This window comes from Alternaria rosae (assembly GCF_020736505.1).
Source record: "Alternaria rosae strain MPI-PUGE-AT-0040 chromosome Unknown BKA58scaffold_7, whole genome shotgun sequence".
NCBI lineage: Eukaryota > Fungi > Ascomycota > Dothideomycetes > Pleosporales > Pleosporaceae > Alternaria > Alternaria rosae.
In genome coordinates, this window is record NW_025763576.1 from 1220944 (window position 1) to 1239733 (window position 18790).

An 18790-nucleotide genomic window follows, 5' to 3' on the forward strand; every position below is an offset into this window, starting at 1 on the left:
TGAGACTAGGTGTTGTTGCACATTGGGGTTCTGCTGCCTGCCATGTCAGGTGGCTTATGGCGTGGGTGGGCTTGCTCCATTCCTTTGGCGCGCCGTCGATCTGCAGGCGGCTTCGGGTCAAAACCCCGAAGATCAATGTTGTCGCGCGACTAGCATCTGCCACGTGATGTCGGTGGGTTTGCTTAAACCCTGGACATGTGGTGACAGATTAGCATGCCAAATCTTCGATGTTGGCAGACATGGATAAAACCACCAAAATCCACTCAACACGCCACGCCAAGCACAGGATCTCGATGTTGCCCGGGACAATTGACCGAAGGGGGTCCGCTTGCGCATATGTACTGTCCTCCTAGCTCTGGCTGCAGGCTGCAGTTAAACTAGCTGCTGTCGGGTGCATGCTTTCCGTTGGCCACTATTGAATCCGCCGCATGCGAACACTGTAACCGCCTTGCACGGCTTGTGCGCTTCTTGATCCCAGACAAGACTGACTGCCAATCACACCACATTATGCAGTTTTTGGAATAATCCGGACTGCCGTTTAGACCAGCTGTCCAAGCGAATAGATCTAGATTTCCTATGTACATACTACACGCCTTCCTTGCACTTGCACACACGCTCCACATGCAGACGTTCGTGTGTCCTCACGGCATGAACCGTGGAGGCTGAGCTTTCCGAAACTCTGCCATGTCAGGACAGGCTCTCTGTATGCACTTAGCATCATCCGAACGGCGCGTGCGTTGCGGACTTGAAAGGACCCATAGTCCATTTCCAACACTTCAATCCTTGAGGTATGGATCCATCCTCCGTATAATCACTTGGTATTCGATAGGCTGATAAGTGGACTGGTTGCGTTGGGGTATCATCTCGAAATAGCAAATAACATATGAAAACGTAAAGCGTCCCCGCGCATGCTCACTTGGCTGGTGCGCGGTACACGTATGGCAGTCCTGTCGTTACTGACGTCTCGCAGCGAAACAGCTTGTGATCGCATGCGGTATATACTGCCCACTGGAACGAGCCATGCGGAATGCTCATGCCGAATCATGTACTGTAACATTGGTATAACGCTCAAAAAAGGAATCAAGGCGAGCTCTCGGTCTCGACCATATCGTCGTCCGCTGCTCTTGATGCTAGTTCCCCTGCTCTTACGAGGACCGCAAGTGACCCCTGATTACGATAATCATGGGGAATATGTGAGAGGTGTGATGTTGGCATCGGCGGTATCGGCCGATCCAGTGGAGAGGCTAGGGGTGCTATACTGGGCACTGGCTGGGGAAGCATGCGCATCGTCTTACTCGGATCTGCAGGTAATGTCTGCCCGGGATAAACTGACATGGAGTACGCTTGAGATCCTTGATTGCTGTGACCACTCTCAGACGATAATGTTGTATCTTCATGACTGAGTGGGGGAAGACGCGCGGAGTCGCGCGGAGTCCTGCGAGAGAGCATGTCGTTAGGCCCCTGATAGTGATTTGGGTGGGGATATGGAGGTGGTGGCGTCGATGCAATTTTTTGGTGGAGGTCCAGGTTGTACGCTGTCGGCTGATGGTACGGATTGGCATCGAACGGGATCCTCGTATCTCGGTTGGAACTGGGTACGGATGGGTCATAGGCACCGCCATCTCTTTGCAGGGCCGTGGTCCGTGGAGATGCAGAAGTAGGGGAGAACTGTTCGCCCGAACGGGGAGAGTTGAAGCCAGAAAGGGGAATATTGGCCGGCGGTGTCGAGTTTGAAGGGTAGACTGGGCCAGCTGGAAGTCGTGAAGGGGGGATAGGTTGAGTGGAATCTGGTTTCTGTTGCACTGCTGCTTGGGCATCAGACTGGATAGAACTCAACCTTCTGTTTGCTGGCTGGTCGGTCTGTTCATAGCTACCTCCTCGTGTTGAAGCGCTGGTTTCGGTCTCGAGTTTCGAGCGTTTGCCTTCTGCAAATGTCAATACGTTGCGGTACATGGCGACGGAAGCGGTGGACAGACCTTTAGTGGGCACGGAGTGCTTCGACTTGAAATCTTCGAGATACTTTTGATACGCCTCGAAATGGGGCGTCTTCTTGTACTCAGCCAGCTCTGCATAGTACTTCTCTTTGGCACCGTTGGCCTGCCGTTCACAACCTTCGCGTTCCTCGGCAGGCAAGACTTGCCATTTCTCGCCGACTACCTTGGCAATCTCGGTAAAAGTAAGATCTTGTCCCTTGAGTGACTCTCGCACCTCTGCTGCGGATTAGTCGTGATCACGTTGCACCATAGACCAGACTTACGATTGGAGAATATGACGTAAGCAGAGGGTGGACGTTCTGGAGCATGTTCATCAGGCTGCGTTGGGTTAGCGATGTTGCACGACAGACAGGATCTGCAGAGTGGGCTACCTTGGGATGTCGACGGTACTTCCGCTTCGCCCCTGTTCCATTCGGTGCAGTATTGGTAGGCTCTGGCTGCTTGCTTTTGCTCTCTGGCCCCGAGTCGTCACTGCGATACGAGCCGGCGGTGCTTCCAGCTCGTGCAAGATTGATAGGTAAAGGCCTATCCGAAGACTGTCCGCGCGATTCGGCGATGGCCCGTTGAAGTTTCTACGAAGAGGTCAGTTATTGCCATTGACAACGTGGCAGGATATTGACGTACCCGACGATGGCCAAGCTTGACGTTGAGGTGACTTCTGCGGAATAGTAAGCAGGGGCGGCTTGGGCAGGTAGGGGTGGGGCAGTTGCGCACAAGTCTGATTCTGTGATGTCGAGCACAGTCTCCCAAGTGTCGAAGCCTTCGGCCGTGAACACTTCGTGGTACTGGGACAGTCCCAATCGCGCGAGACGTTCTCTCAAGTCGCTCATGTAGGAGGGCGTGGGCGCGTGGACTGGGCGGTGTGGTGTAGCGACCAACTCGAACAGCGCGGGCCAGAGAGGACTTGGTATGTCGTAGATTATTAGAGCACTAGTGGCAACGGGGTGGGAATCGAGCGTGATCGAGAGGGCTCGAGTATGGCGGAACTAGTGTACAAGGATCAAATAGGAAATGTCTGGGTCGTGGGGTGGCTATGTGATTGGTGCGGCACGACGAGTGTGGCGGATCGACTCGTAACGAAAATCCGCGTAGGGGTCAAAGTGTTGCAGGGCGCAAAGCGCAGAGAAGAGCAAGTGAAGGAGCAGTCAACGACTAAGGTGCATCCATATGTGGTGGCGCCTAACGTTGGGTTTGGGGTAGGTGGGTCGCGGACCGATCAGCAGAATTCTGTGATTATGCTGTGGTAGGGGCAGGGAGGGAGTGTCTCGGCTACTGTAGTGGTGAAGACAGCGGACGCAGCCTAGTAGAAACGCGGCCAGGACAACGGCCGTCGAGAGTCAGCAAGCGGCCGGAGCTCATTTGGCGCGTCCCAAGCGGTGGTGCGCGCTGAGCAGAGTCGCACGAGGCCTGGGTTTGCGGTGAGAGTAGGCAGTTCCGGGCGAGAGCGGTGCAGGAGCAGGTCCAGGGCAGAGGGACAGGGCTAGCAGTAGGCAGGATTCGGCGCAATCATGGCGGGCGTTGCAATTGGCGCAGGGGCGGGTCAGGAGAAGGCGGCGTGGACGAGGGATGACGCTGATGATGATGATGATGGGACGATGGGATTTGCAAAAACAAGAGCCTGGGAGCCAGAAAATAAGGACGTGTGACTGTGCAGCAACACCTAGGGCCAGGGCTCTCGAGATCAGAGCAGGCGATCGGCGGAACAGACAGGCAGAGGGCGACCAGGGGGGCCACGGTGCGAGCGAACGCTCCAGCCACGTCTTCCGGACGGGGAGCTCACTGATGCGGAATCTCGTCCTGGCGATGACGTGGGCTGATAGGCTGCGACGCGTGCGGGCAGCGGGTGATGCTGTCAAGTCTACAGAACATCTCACGCAGAGGCACGATCGACGAAACGCCGGTACCTACAGTAGGGCCGGTTCGCATGAGCCGGCGACGTCCTGGGCTGCCATGTGCGCTGCCAATACACGCTGACCGTAATTGCAATCTCGTAACAACCATGGAAACACCCAGATGCCCATCGCAGCTCGTGCCGGGCGCCAGGCCTGCCAGAGCCTTGCCACAGTGCAGTGCAGCGCAGGCGCCTTGCGTCATGTTGAAGCCATTGCCATCCATTGCAAACACCGCTGTATAGCCGAGCAGACGGTCTCAGTTAAGCGACTACCGACACTCGATCTGCGATGCGACGCAGCTGGCGGCGCCGTGTACGAACGAACAGCAGACCCTTCAGAGCCCGGGACGGGCTGCATCGGCGATGGAAAATTCTGGATCCAGTCGCTCAGCACGCAGCGACGCTCTGTAGCTGGCGTTGCAGCCATTGTCCACCGACTCCCATCAGTTCCAAGGTCTGCCAGCAGGTTACTGTAGCCGTCATGGCTCAGCTGGCCGATCGCTGTGCTGCCAGGGGCGGACAGGACCCCTGGGCACCCACCTCCGCCCGAGCGTCATCGCCAGCGGAGCGGAACGTTGTTTCCAAGGTTTCTTGGTCACAGTACGCACGTGACATGATAGGTGGGCACATGCATATCCATGATATTCCATTGCGCTATGTCTCATCTCAAGGTCCAAGGTCATGGCATTCTAGACCCTACGTGTCATCAGAACCGCCTTGAATCTGCCCCAGCGTGACCATCGCGACCGACGGCTCGTCAGCCTTCTCACTAACGTCGCCGTGTCCCTCGGTAGCAGACCGTGCCGGGCTAGGCGCACCAACCACCAACCGCAGTCGTGGCCGTGTCGTCGTTGTCGCAATATGGGCTGAAGTCATACGATGCTGCTTTGCATCGGCCCTATTCGTCCTCCAGTACAGTTTGCCCATCGCCTCCCGGCACCATCTGGAGCTGTCAGTACTGGCGCCAAACGAAACAGCCTGTTTCATACCATGCAGATGTTGTTGCCGTTCAGTAGGATTTTGGGCAACTCGACGTTCCCCTCCGCTGGGTCACTGCCGTCATGTTAGTGAATACGTCCATGTTAAACATGCAAAGAACCTTGGAAGCACGCACATCTCCGTCACATTCTCCAGCACCATGTCTGTGTCTGTTAGAGTAGTTCCATCTCCCGACTTGCCAAATATACTTACTGACGTAGTCATCAAAACCCACCAGCTTTCCAGTGAATTCCTTTCCACCGTTCATGATGACCCAGATCTGCGAACCCACGCACTTGTCGATGAGCTCTGCAGGAATTAGTCAGGAACCGACACCCGGTCGGAAGTAACGCACCTAGCGGAAGAAGGTTCTCGAGCGACATGGCGGCGTGGTTTGTTGTGAGCTGAGTTTCCGTCGTTGGAGGTGACTGTCGCGTTTGAGGTGTCGATGCAATCGAGGTGGTGATTACCCAGGTGGGCTTGATATCTTGGCGTTCAAGACTATCTGCGACAGGCCGTGCTAGCCAACCATTGCTCGCGCCACACCAGGCAGCAAACGTCCTTGTCCACACAATTGACTCGCACCCGTGGCGACTATCCCCTCCTGCCGGTGCCTATTGGGTGCACTACCATGGAGTGTTATGCTCTTCCGTCGACGCGCCTCTCTGCTGAGCGCGTCAGATGCCCCGCGGCGTGTTTGCCATGAGCCGCCTACCCACGCCTTCTTCTCCCTAGAGCGCCATATACGGCATTCTCATATACTCAGAGCGATGCACACTACCCCATTACGCTCGACGCCTACCACCCCACCTACCTCGACCTGCCGATGGAAGCGGGGACGGCCCGTTCCTCAAAGCGACAACTTTCCTAGACGAATCCACAAGACTCCCACCCCGGGGCTACAACCTCCGGCTAGCCAGCCTACTTCTAAAGACCCAGCCCCTATGGCCCGGGACCATCGTCAAATACGTCAGGCTTCGGCTACGCTACATGTACGGCTGGCTGAGACGGCTCCAACATTGAGCGCTGACCGATTTCAGCGAGTGGGACTATGGAATCCAGCTCACGGACTGCGTTTTGCGACAACAGCGACAGCGGAGGCGCCCAAGCCGGATATCTCTGAAACTGCAGAGACCGAATCTTCAACTAAAGACGAACTCGCCGCGGCAACCCACATCGACGACCCCTCCCCGCACACTGATAACGAAGCAGGCGATGCTGTCGGACAGGATGGAGAAGCTAGTATGGGACATGTCTCGGAGAGTACGGACTCTAGCGACCTCTCGTTCGAAGGAGAGTCAGAGGCCAAGGACGACGAAGACGTAGATGAGCACGTCTCTCTTGCCTACCAGATCCCGGAGGAGAAGCTGCGTGCTGCAATGCTTGCCACTCCCCAAACTCGTGATAGTTATTGGAGTGCGAAGCTATATCAAGGACCCGATGGCGAATCGCTCTCGACCCATTATTGCAAGTCTTTCGACGTTGCTGAAAGGGTGGCCAAATACTTCTTACAAGAGAAGGTGATAGGCTTTGATATTGAGTGGAAGCCTCGCGGAAACCCATATTCTATCAAGCAGAACGCTTCCTTGATTCAGCTGGCGTGCGAAGATCGCATCGCACTCTTTCACGTGTCGCTGTTCTCCGGGAAGACAGTGGAGCAACTGATGCCACCCAGTCTGAGGGCTGTTCTCGAATCACCCAGCATTTACAAGGTAGGCGTGGCTATCAAAGGCGACTTCAAGCGCCTAGAGAAGTACCTCAACATTCAATCTCAAGGTGTCTTCGAGCTTAGTCGCTTGCACAATCTAGTTGAATGGTACGAGGTGGAGCCTAGCAAAGTGTCAAACAGACTTGTGAAACTCGCTTCTCAGGTGTTACAGCATCTCCAACTGCCTTTATATAAAGGTGAGCGACTAGTTGACGATCCGGATACGACCTCCAGTGTCCGAGAAAGTGACTGGAGTCTGCCCCTGGATTTGCAACAGATACACTACGCGGCTGCCGATGCATATGCTGGCTTTCGGCTTTATCATATGCTTGAATGGAAGAGGACACGGATGAAGCCAGCCCCTCCTCCAGTAGCTCTTTGCGACTTCGACAACAAGCCTACTCCCAGGTCAAAGGAGCCTCGTAAAAAGGTAAAGACAGCTACCAAGTCTGATGATGCAGTGGACGTAGTTGCGAAGTCGTCAATCGACGCGACAGAAGAGCAACAAGCAGATGAAGAGGATGCCGAAGGGTATGAGACCGCGACGGAGGAATTTACCGACAGCCACGAACTCGAATACGCACCAAATGAAACACGAAAAGCTGCATCCGTAGATGACTCGAACAAGATCTCTACGGCCCAGGCTGCGGTGAAGATCGATTCGAAAAAGCTTAAGGCAAGTGGACCTCCTTCACAAAAGCAAATTGGCCGTGAGGACCTTTCCTGGCTTCAAAATACCGACCCCGGATACCCTGAGCTGCCCAAGACATCGCAGGAAGAAGACGTGGACCCACAGTCTACCGGACCTCCCAAAGATGAAGTTGCCATGCAAATGGGGAATCAAGGCCATGATATTTCACGCCGGGAGCAGAACGATATCGATGATGAATACGCAGACCCAGAACTTGAGGATGCGCTAAGATGCATGACTTTGGACGAAAGTGGGAGGCTTATTCAAGACGTGAACGATCCAGCATCAGAGCATACTAGCCCGCCAATTACCATAAGCCAAAACGATCTGGGAACGCAGTCAATACTACATGCCGAACCAGCAATCGTTCAAGCTTCTAATGCTGCCAAAGTGGCTGACCCACCAAGCCCCAATCATATTTCCCTTGATGCTCCCGAATCCGCCGAGCCAACACCAGCCCCGCAGTCAAACATCGGCCTACTGAGCGAGCCATCACGAACACCTGAGTACAACTTCGCGACAACATGGGCACAGGAACATCTTCAAGTTACTATTCCATCACCGACTTCAACGACACCCTCACGTATACGCGCAACTGTGACACACCTTCGCACTTATCACATGTGGCACTACCAGAAGCTCTCGGTTGAGAGAATGGTGGCGATCTTGCGAGATCCGCCGCTCTCAAGTAACACGATCGCGAACTATATCTTGCATGCAGTGACGTTGGAGAGGCTTGAATATGAGGAGGACTCTCTCCGAAGTGTGCTACTAGCACTACCTTCAGGGATGCGAAAGGGACGATGGAGGCAGCTAGCCGAGAAAGTTGGCGTGTGAAATGAATACGCAGAAGACGTTACTACATCGGCCGTAACTTGAAGATTTTGCCACAGTATTTTTTCAATGAACGGGCTATTCTTAGACATTCTAAAACCGCGGGATGAAGTTGAATACGTGTTGAGAGGATTTCCGGTGATTTTAGTGTTATGTGGTCTCTTCGTATTCAGACTTGTCAGTTTGCACATGGAACGCACTGCGCGGAAGCCATTCCGCTTTTGTCAACCAAGTCGTGGCTCATCTTCACGCGTGTATGCTCAGCTCACGCGTCTATACTCAGTGTTGCGCGTCTATGATCTCGCGAAATGATGTGATACTCCAATGATGTCCAAGCACATGAGCAGTGGACACATGTCACCATTCAGCCACGGCCGCACTCACCAGGTACCATGTGCGGCGCAAACTAAGTCAGGGTCCAGACACGCACTAGCTAACCCCACGCGTGCCAACCGCGAAACTGCGGTGAGGAGCAGCCATCCCTGCAGGAACCCCTCCGAGATATATCAGGACAGTCGGCCCCTGCTCTGCTACAGCTCTGACTATCTTGACGATCTCCCACCATCCCAATTGAGCGATCTTTGCCCACATACCTGTCTATCCAAGACTCACAAGAAGACCTCCACCATGGCCGCCGCCGCAGCTGTCTATCCCCCGCTCAACCAGCGCCCGGTTAAGAACACGGTCCTCCTGTTCGATGTCGATGACACACTCACAAAGCCCCGGCAAGTGCGTACACTTGATGCATGCTCAACGATGCTTCTCTAACTCCGTCCCAGCTCGTCACTCCGCAGATGCTGCAGCTCCTTTCCGAAGTCCGTCACAAGTGCGCCATCGGTTTCGTTGGCGGCTCCAACCTCGTTAAACAACAAGAACAGCTCGGCGGTCCCGTAGATGTTACCTCGCTATTCGATTTCTGCTTCGCCGAGAACGGACTCACCGCCATCCGCATGGGCGAGGTCTTGGCTAGCCAGAGCTTCATCGCGTGGATTGGCGAGGACAAATACAAGGAATTGACCAAGTGGTACGTAAATACAGCGGGCTGTAGAGCATTGCTAATCTCCATGCCAGGATCCTTCACTACATTGCCGATCTCGACATCCCCATTAAGCGCGGTACCTTCATCGAGTTCCGCAACGGCATGATCAACGTCTCCCCCATCGGTCGTAATGCCTCCACCGAAGAGCGAAACGAATACCAAAAGTACGATCTTGAGCACAAGGTCAGGGAAACCATGGTCGCCAAGCTCAAGGAAGCATTCCCCGACTCTGGCCTCACATACTCCATCGGCGGTCAAATCTCGTTCGACGTATTCCCTACCGGCTGGGACAAGACCTACTGCCTGCGACACATTGAGGCGGAGAAGGGCTTGTCTGGTGTCGTCTACGACAAGATCCACTTCTTTGGCGACAAGGCCTACGAGGGTGGAAACGACTGGGAGATCTACAGCGACGAGCGGACCATCGGACACAAGGTCAAGAACCCGGATGATACCTATGCGCAACTGTCGGAGCTATTGAGGAGCTTTCAGTAGTGGGGTTGGACGCGTTGATAACGGACCCTGACGAAGCACCCACTGCAGCATCTTTCTGTCTGATATGAGAAAAATAGTACTGACGTTAGAGTACGACATATAATGTGAACAAGAATCATGCGATGCCATTGGTCGGGGAACATGTTCTGGGCCTCGTCTCCCAATACCCCCTCGCATCGGCATATGCCCAGATCTTGACCTTCACGCAGTTGCCGTAATCCGTGACTTTAGTGAAGCAGCGTTGATCATTCGATAGTAACTTGCTGTGCGCACCAAGGCATCTCCCGAGGACCCATTCCGGAAACAACAGCCCGGCTTGCTATCGAAACCTTAAACTTGCAGGGTTCGGCATAGGGTCAATTAGTGAGGAGCTTACTCATACAGCGCCCTGCTTGGTCACCATCAGCTTCAATGCCGAAAGCCATACACTCTTTCCACTATAGGCAGCTCGGAGCTGAGCCTATACTGACCAATCGTCATTGGCTTTCCGTGTGACAAGGCGTATGCAGGTACTCAATCGGATCGTCTCCCCGCACCGGAGTACAGCCGCGATCATGGCACCGGAAGTTAGACGCAGAGTGCAGATTGTGATTGGGTACATTCGCACCGATTCATAAACAACGTGGGGTTCCAAGACGTCCTGGGACAATATTACATGCCGGTTAAAGATGCGGGCGCACTTCGCTGCTAGGTATCTCGCATCTCAACAGAGAAGCAGTGAAGTCAGATCTAAAAAGACAGCTGACAGTATACAAGTACTGACAACTCTACGGAAGCACCTCGGAAACAGACTGCTAACGTCTACACATACCCCGTCATGAGAGTGCCTGCAATCCCGCTCATCTTACTTCCAATTCTTGCCTCAGCCTCCCCCCTGCACCATGCTTCTTGCATTTCGCCACAATCTTCCTCCAACGCTTCAAACGTGTACGATTATATTGTCACCGGTAGCGGTCCAGGAGGCGGTACAATCGCCACCAATCTTGCTCTTGCTGGACACTCCGTTCTGTTAATCGAGGCTGGATCAGACGCTTCGTTTGATATCCGCACCCAAGTGCTCGCTCTGAATGACTTCTCCAACACGAATGTAGCCTGGCATTTCTTCGTCAAGCATGGTGATGACGAGGAAAGGTTGAAGAGGTATAATCTGTTGGTTTGGAGGTTGAAGAATGGGGAGTGTAAGTCGGAATATTGGTATAGATGACCTGTGTACATTGCTAATTCCAGTGATAGATTGGGTTGGAAAAGATCCCAGTCTTGAAGGACATGTAGGCGCCGAGAGGTTGGGCGTTTTCTATCCTAGAGGTGTGAGTGGCATCCTCCCGTTGCGAATTGCATGCGAAATGGTTACTGACTGTATATGCCGCAACGTAGGCTACTTTGGGCGGGAGCGCAATCATTAACGCGGCTGCGACGTTCCTGCCAAGCGACAGCGATTGGGACTTCTTTGACAAGGGCGTTGAAGATGGCATCTGGAGGTAAGCCGCCAACAAATCTCGTCTATCAAGGTAGTACTAACATTCATGCAGCGCCGAATTGATGCGGAAATACTTTGAGAAAATCGAGCATAATAACTATCTCGAACCCGGTACCCCTGGTCACGGCTTTACAGGCTGGCTACAGACGAACATCGCTGACCGAGCTACCCATGCGGCTGAAGCACTCCGCTTCAAGGTCTTCCAAGCTGGGTTGAAATTGGTTGGGAAAGATCCGGAAAATGTACTGGACTACCTCACCAGCGATGCAAACTATCTCGATCCAATGCGTGATCAGACAGAGGGTCTGTCGTCACTGCCATTCCATGTCACACCCAACTGGAAGCGCTTCAGTCCACGCGACCGTATCCTGGAAATGCGCAACCTGACGAATTCGGATGGAACACTGATGTACCCGCTACATGTCCAGCTTGAGTCTCTGACGACAAAGGTGCTGTTCGATGAGTGCCATGGTAATGGCACAAAGCCGCGAGCAATTGGGGTTGAATACTTGCAAGGCAAGTCCGTATACAAAGCTGACCCACGTCGTAATGCTTCCACCACCGGTACACTGCACCAAGCTTTTGCTCGAAAAGAAGTCATCGTAGCCGGTGGTGCGTTCAACTCGCCCCAGATCCTGCAGCTCTCTGGCATCGGACCCAAAGCCCTTCTCGAGAAGTACAATATCCCTGTGATATCTGACTTACCGGGCGTGGGCCGCAACCTCCAGGATAACTACGAGGTACCCATCTACGGAAACGCCCAAATCAGCTTCGCAACGACACCTGATCCAGATGCACCAAAATGCACGTACGGCACACCTGGTGACCCATGTCTCGAACTCTGGTACCAAGGCCAAGGACCCTACGCGCGCGGTGGCACAAACTCAAACGCGTTCCTCCTCAAGACAGCCCATGCGGTGGAAGGCGAAAGAGACGAGCTAATGTTCGGCTTCACGGGTGGCTCCTTTACGGGCTTCGCGCCACCGACGTCTCAAAACACCACACGCTACCCTCCTACAACATTCTCTTGGTCCACCGTCAAGATTCATCCCCAGAACACTGCCGGATACGTCCAAATCCGATCGGCCGACCCGGTGGACACACCAGAAGTGAACCTGAACTACTTCGCCGAGGGCGCAGAAACAGATCTAAACGCCATGCTCGACACTGTCGCCTTCGTCCGTAGAGCATTTGCTTCCACAGAAGCACCGGTCGGCCCTGTAACCTCTGTCTCTCCACCCTGTCCGCCTGCTGATATCCTTGAGACGGGCTACTGCCGCGACGTGCAGATTGATAGGGAGTGGATCAAAGATCAGGTCTTCGGTCACCATCCTACAAGCACGAACAAAGTCGGCCCGGATTCTGATCCGATGGCTGTGTTGGATACAAGGCTGCGGGTTAGAGGGATCGAAGGGCTGCGAGTTGTAGATGCGAGTGCGTTTCCTAGATGTCCGGGTGCGTTTCCGGCGGTTAGTACGTTTTTGTTGAGCGAGAGGGCGACGGATTTGGTGTTGGAGGATGTAGGCAAGTGGTAGGCTGGATGTTTGCTGTTGAGTTCTAAGATCATGAGTTTATGAGACAGTGGAAGCATTGCGATTGCTACTGTACGAGCTTAACTGCGACATAAATGAGTTACATCTTCGCATATCTGCATTGCAGACGAATCGCAGTAAATGCGGATCTCCCGTCGAAGCAGTGGGAAAGCGGCATGACGAATGTCAGAACCAGAGCCCTGCATTAGCGTCTCTGGCCCTACCTAACGGCTTTGATTGGGCCTACAGGGAGCTGGGTCTCCACAGTGCCCTCTCTGCCACAATCGATGGTTTTCGCATACCTTCCTAATTTAGAAGGTTTCCCTGTAGGCGAGACTCTGATTGGCCCCACAGGGCTGAGAGAGAGACAGGCTCGCATCCGCGGCCAAAATTTATTTGTCGCAAAGCGTCCAGCCCCAAACGTATCCGCCAAAACCACGCATTCCACAACAAACCTACGTGACTCGAAAGCGCCGAATCCCAAACCGACTTCTGTAACCAAACCCACAAAATGAAGCTCCTCACCCTCAACTTCCTCACATGCGCCATCAAAACCTGCAAAACCAACCCCGCGTCCTTCCCCCTCCACCCCCGCGATGCCGAACTCGAAATCGTAGAAGCAGACGTCAACCTCGCCTTTCTCAAAAACATACTACCGAGGATAATGTGGGATGAACTGAGGGGGATATGCAGCGAGGTACGTGAAAGAGAAAATGACCCACCAAGCGCGAAGCCCACGCGTATTGCGTCTCCGAAGAGCTGCAGATATTCCAAATCCTTTGAATAGAAAGCTGACGCATGTATTATGAAATGTAGCTTGGTCTTCCTGAACTCCCCGCAACAGCACCCACGCCCGCCGATCTCGTCGAACCTTCCTCTTCCTCCGCTTCAGCGTTAGATACCACGGATGCGACACCAACGGCCGCGACGGAAGAGATAGAAGAGGAGCCTAGCCAGACAGCGAAGGATCTACACAGGATATTGCTTGAGACGTGTATACAAGAGGGCAAGCTGGTGTGCGGGGCGTGCGAGCATGAGTATGCGGTCAAAGAGGGGGTTGCGAATTTCTTATTGCCGGGACATTTGGTGTGAGTCGGCAAGGCGGAGGATCAGGTTTTAGGCTGGATCTTAGGGTACAGGTGTAGGACATATCTTGTCGGACGATTGCGAGCGCTGCCAGCAGTCTGCGATCGACGCGGGCTGATGATGGTGTACGGCGTCGTGGTGCCATGGGTGGGCACAAGGATACACGCTGTGCGCCATCAGAGGGGAACGATGACCGAGGGAGAGGAATAGACCTGGTAGGTGGGAGCTGTTATATGATACCCTTCCGATTGCGTCTACCCATATAAAGAGAGAATCATTGTGTGACATAAGCGTCTCAATGTCCTTGCGGCCTGTGTCACTTGCGAAAGCATTGTCCGAGTCAATCTAAAGAGGTGGAGGGCAACGCGTTCAAGAATTGAAGCTACACTTTTCCCTAGCCAAAATGGTATCTACGATATGCGCCCAAACACCCATACGATGGTACTTCTACCAGCGAAAACTTCCAACTCTTACGAGCCGAGAGCGCGGTTGATCTGCACCCTCTTATCCTCACCACCCGAGACAATGCCCACTGCGCTATCCCATCTTACGCTGAAAACTTTCGCGCCCTCTCCATGACTCTTGGCAGTTTCGCGTCCTTGCCTGTAGATCGTGTACACACTCTCACCAGTCATTCCTTCTCCGACCTGTCCACCCGTGCTAACATTCCTGAGATCCCAAATCTGAACGGTTCCGTCATGCGAAGCAGACACAAGGTTGTATTCGGAAGATGGATCTGTGTCCAGAGAAACGACACCGTTCTTGTGGCCTCGTAGTGTCATGACACTGATCTGCGTGGCGGAAGCGCGGGGGTCGACCAGTGTAATGTGCCGTGCTGAGGTACCGGTTGCAAGCAGGTTTCGGGAAGGGATGGCGCATAGGGAGAGAAGCGAGTGGCCGGTCGTTCGAGTGTCAACGCATGACTGGGTAGGCAGATCCCACGTTTTGAGTGTGTGGTCGTGAGATGCCGAGTATGCGACTGTAGCATCATCTGGTTTGAAGATGACGCTAGATACCGGCGAAGTGTGGCCGCTGAATGTAGCCAGCGCTCCGCGAGCGGGGACCGTGCGATCGGGCTTTGAAAGCTTCTGTCGCTTGTTCGACGCAGCCGTTGAACTGGGCAGGAAATTCGCCGGCGCGACGGGGTTCTCCTTTGCGTTGCTCGAGAACAGCGAAATAGTGGTATCCGAAGAGGCGGAGAGAATGCGGCTCGAAGGCGCGTGGATCGCGACGTCTTCTACACCCCAGCGGTGATTGAACAGCTCGAGAGCTGTGGTGATAGTTCTTGCGTCATCGTCGTACTTGTAGACTCGGACAGTGTTGTCCAGCCCCGCCGCTACCATCTTCTTCTCCGACAACCATTTAGCCGTCTTCAAGCTTGTAATTCGACCACCGTTGTTGGGAGCCTCCGAAGTCGCCAAAACATCGCCCGAGGTATTCCATACTCTTAACAGTCCATCATAACTCGCACTCAATATCCTCTCTTGCCCACTTTGCACTCCTGATAGAACGTCCACAGCCGAAACCCAGTCGTCGTGTTCGAAGCTCGTGACGTTTAGCGGTGGCACCAAAGCCCTCGTGTATTCAACGTCCAGTGTCGATTCGGCATTGATACCGTTCTTTGTGAGGAACTCGTCGATTGTAGTTCGGAGAAATTCGCCGTTGATCAGGATGTCGAAGGGTATGCGACTGCCGTCATCGCGGTGCAGGAGTTCGTTCACAAGTGTGGAAAGTTTGTGTCGAGTCAAAGCTATGGGCGCATCTGCGTTAGCTCTGAATCTAGACGAACTGCGCAGCGTTTGGTAGCCTGAAGCCACAGCAGTGTAATCGCGACGGCTCAAATTGCCTGTGCGGACATGTTGCAGTGGGTGGCTAGACGCCGCGACATGCTAGGCTTCCGATAGTTCTACTCACATGTTTGAACCAAGAGGATGTTCGGCTCCTCCGAAATCTGCAGAGCAGCATCGCGCGTCGTGAGGCGAATCTGCACCTTGGTCTCTGCGGCGTCGATATCCATGGCGTCGGCGGGTTTGGAGATATGTGTTGATTGGTGTTGAAGTTACGAAGCTTAGGAAATTTTGGGATCTCGAACTTTTTTTCAAATCCGGTTAGCGCAGAAGAAGCCAGCCAGTCGGCGTTCACAAACCTCCGCTCGTGGTACTACAGATTATGTCTTCTCAGTAGTTCAATCTTTCTGGAAAGTATCAAAGCCGGCTGATCATCGGGCAAAGGCTTTGATGGTTTCAGAAGATCGACCGAGAACTGGGGTTAATTTTATCACTAGAGCACCACGCATGCGCTCAAGAGGAAGATTGCCGTGTTTCCTTCACGAAAATGTCATTGACTAAGTCATACTGGCTCTTCTGATCTCAGCGATTGCTCTCCTGCGGTGATCACTAGGCGCAAACAGAGCCTCGATCAGTCCGATTACCTCTTCAGCTTCCATCTCCAACTTCAGCTCGCCGTCCGTCCAGAAGTATTTGATATCCGCAAGGCTACTGTCCAGAATTTCGCTGAGATACTGGAACTTGAACCAGTTGGGCGTGTAGATACCGGCCATGTCTCTTGTTTCTCCGTTGCCATCCTCAGTTTGGAAATGTTGGGATAGAGTGGCAAGCGAGACACAATACCCATGTAGCTTCCTTGACTCATCTTCTGCAATATCTGACATGTCCTCGACGTCGTTGATGAACTTTGTGAGGGCAGCCGACACCAATGAGCCAAGTGACTGATGTAGAGCGCTATGTGAAAGGACATTCTGCCATTGTCGCTTCACATCACCTATGCGATCTATCGTCGTAGCGATGGCATCATCACAGACCGTAGCGAACGGGACGTTCGTACAGCCTTGGAAGCCTTGCGCATCTTCGAGATGGTCTCGAACGATTTGTCTTTGCGATTCCATCTCGCGTCCATATGCACGCTTCCCAAATCCGTCAATCGTCTTGATATCAGATTCGATCAACGGCTGGAGGCGTTTGGAAGGTCGCAAATGCTGTGGCAATGTAGACGATTTATCTCTCTCAGCTTGTTCTTGAAGAAAGAGTCGCAAACGATCCGACAGTCGCTGGCAGTCGTTGTAGATGAGCATATTACTCGCGATATCTTTTGAGTAATGCATTACAGCAGTAGCTCGGTACATCGCCAACAGGAGGCTCGGAATCGCATATAGACCCCCGCTTGCTGGTGAGATTGCAGACTTGACCAGCTCGGGTGAGTTTAGCGTGTCTACTTCTGCAACGACCTGCAAGATGATCTCCATTATGGCATCTGGGATCGCTGTCACTGTATATGTCTCCCGAAGGGTGACTTCCTGATGCGCCGGCTGTTTTTGAGAGGCAGGTTTTCCGTTCGTATTCGCTTGCTCTATTGTATGTGCTGCAGGCTTCGGCGTTGTGGTGGGTTTGGTATCAGCCTCGTCATCCCAATCCGCGCCCCAATCATCTGCATCCTCTGCATCGGCTGGCTTTTCTTTGGCCTCTTGCTCTTTTGGTTCATCTCCGACCACATCATCATCTTCACCCCAAGCACTCATATCTTCTTCTTCGATAGTCTCCTTTTTCTCTTCTGCGACGTCACCCTCCTCGTCCCAATCAGCAGCCCAGTCATCTTCTTGTTCGTTACTAGCATGCAATGCATCACCCTTCGAGATGACTTGCGTCTCGACCCGTTCAACAGTCTTCTTCTCTTGCACCTTTTTCGGAAACATCGTTTGTACTCGAGCGATCGCATCCTCTTTCTGTTTAGCAAGCCAAATCTCGGCAGATTTATCTACCCATTCAGCTAGACGATTCTGACCTGACCAGCCGAGCTCATCGAGGTACTCCACAAAGCCCAAGATATATGAGAGCGATTCTTGGAAATGTGGTATCCCGTCCGTTGATAATGGCACGGCAGGCAAAAGCAGGTTCGAAATTAAACGAGACGCAATGATCGGAACGATCTTTGAAGAAAGCGGAACGGCGATGCTAGGCGGTAGACGCGTGCTCAGATACTCAGCGAGCAAGTGCATGTCCTCCAAGGTAGTCTTGACCACACCATCATTCACCGGGCCAGCACGTTGGATAACATCTTCCTGGATATTGAAGGCGGACACAACGCGGTCGGTACCCATAGCCACCCGGGGAGCAATTATAATCTTGTCCAGGTCACGGCTTAAGCGGGTGACGAAGTTGTCCAGAAGACCCAACTTCATGAGCGCTTCAACCGTTGTGTTGATGTCGATTTTGGCCTCGCGTTCGATTGACTGGTGCAGTGAGATTTTGTGATTGGTGTTGTCGACGGCAATAAGCCCGTTCCATGACTCTGTGACCGTCTCTACGATAGCTTTCTTCAGCTGGTCCTCTTTGTTCTTCAGCACACCCACCACTCTCGTGGTCGTGAATAACCCCAGTCCCTGGAATGCGCCATCTGCATCTTCCAAAGTCTGTATGGCGTGCATAACATGGCCATGTACAGCAGCATTTTGGGCAGAGTCGAGCAAGGTCGAGATGTCTCTAAGTTGCTCTACAGCATGTGCCAAGCTTTCGTTGTATGCAATTTCCGTGTGCAGTAGGCTGACCTTGCTTGCAGCATCCTGTACGCGAGCTGTGTTCTCCTTTCCTGCCTCTGCTTGTTTGACAATCTCTTTAGCCGTTTCTTGCGAGCGTTTGATATCGTCTTGCAGCTTGCGTGCTTGTGCTATCCAGCCATCGACGTCGGATGCGGCTTCTCTCGAAAGTTGGCGTACTTCGTTCTGGAACAACGGTCAGCGTTGTCTAAAGCATGCGCTATATCAACACACCTTCGTCTCCTCTCGTGCCTTGGCAACCACTTCTAACAGCTTTGGAAGTGCGCTGGAAGGTACAGTTGCAGACGCGACATCCTGGTCCTGGGGAAACGCTCCATGCGCGGCCGATTGGAGCAGCGCGTCGCCTAGCTGCTCGTCCGAGACTTGCGAAGGCATTTGTAATCACGGGACGATTGACATGTCGATTTCACGAAGGGTTTGAAGCGGAGTAATTCGCAGGGCGTTCGCAACGTCGCAGGACCAACATCGAAGCTGCACGGACGTCCAAGCGACGTC

General features: G+C 53.4%; 7 protein-coding genes across 7 annotated transcripts; 4 read left to right on the forward strand and 3 right to left on the reverse strand.

Annotated features, from left to right (window-relative positions):
* Nucleotides 1-851: 851 nt before the first annotated feature.
* Nucleotides 852-3192, reverse strand: BKA58DRAFT_210686 (uncharacterized protein). Its single transcript, XM_046166040.1, has 6 exons — nt 2709-3192; nt 2619-2652; nt 2366-2566; nt 2258-2312; nt 1977-2210; nt 852-1925 (listed from the first exon to the last, which is right to left on the reverse strand). The coding sequence occupies exons 1-6, from the start codon at nt 2822-2824 to the stop codon at nt 1081-1083; spliced, it is 1485 nt and encodes a 494-aa protein (XP_046023384.1). The 5' UTR covers nt 2825-3192; the 3' UTR covers nt 852-1080.
* A 1261-nt stretch (nt 3193-4453) lies between these two features.
* BKA58DRAFT_388525 (LSM domain-containing protein) lies at nt 4454-5363 on the reverse strand. Its single transcript, XM_046170664.1, has 5 exons — nt 5219-5363; nt 5077-5172; nt 5000-5027; nt 4875-4938; nt 4454-4828 (listed from the first exon to the last, which is right to left on the reverse strand). Exons 1-5 carry the CDS (start codon nt 5244-5246, stop codon nt 4784-4786), a joined length of 261 nt encoding a protein of 86 aa, XP_046023385.1. The 5' UTR covers nt 5247-5363; the 3' UTR covers nt 4454-4783.
* On the forward strand, nt 5364-8336 carry BKA58DRAFT_388527 (uncharacterized protein). The gene has a single exon (XM_046170665.1). It carries the CDS (start codon nt 5505-5507, stop codon nt 8097-8099), a length of 2595 nt encoding a protein of 864 aa, XP_046023386.1. The 5' UTR covers nt 5364-5504; the 3' UTR covers nt 8100-8336.
* Nucleotides 8337-8723: 387 nt separating this feature from the next.
* Nucleotides 8724-9630, forward strand: BKA58DRAFT_441733 (eukaryotic phosphomannomutase; the record flags this gene model as incomplete). The annotated part of the gene is made up of 3 exons (XM_046173841.1): nt 8724-8825; nt 8876-9120; nt 9168-9630. The coding sequence occupies 3 exons, from the start codon at nt 8724-8726 to the stop codon at nt 9628-9630; spliced, it is 810 nt and encodes a 269-aa protein (XP_046023387.1).
* Nucleotides 9631-10039: 409 nt separating this feature from the next.
* Nucleotides 10040-12841, forward strand: BKA58DRAFT_210807 (uncharacterized protein). The gene is made up of 4 exons (XM_046166041.1): nt 10040-10808; nt 10864-10937; nt 11005-11108; nt 11160-12841. The coding sequence occupies exons 1-4, from the start codon at nt 10448-10450 to the stop codon at nt 12640-12642; spliced, it is 2022 nt and encodes a 673-aa protein (XP_046023388.1). The 5' UTR covers nt 10040-10447; the 3' UTR covers nt 12643-12841.
* A 309-nt stretch (nt 12842-13150) lies between these two features.
* BKA58DRAFT_441735 (uncharacterized protein) lies at nt 13151-13731 on the forward strand (the record flags this gene model as incomplete). Its single annotated transcript, XM_046173842.1, has 2 exons — nt 13151-13336; nt 13456-13731. 2 exons carry the CDS (start codon nt 13151-13153, stop codon nt 13729-13731), a joined length of 462 nt encoding a protein of 153 aa, XP_046023389.1.
* A 464-nt stretch (nt 13732-14195) lies between these two features.
* BKA58DRAFT_364355 (uncharacterized protein) lies at nt 14196-18670 on the reverse strand (the record flags this gene model as incomplete). The annotated part of the gene is made up of 3 exons (XM_046168845.1): nt 14196-15475; nt 16081-18460; nt 18509-18670. The coding sequence occupies 3 exons, from the start codon at nt 18668-18670 to the stop codon at nt 14196-14198; spliced, it is 3822 nt and encodes a 1273-aa protein (XP_046023390.1).
* Between the last annotated feature and the right edge of the window lie 120 nt (nt 18671-18790).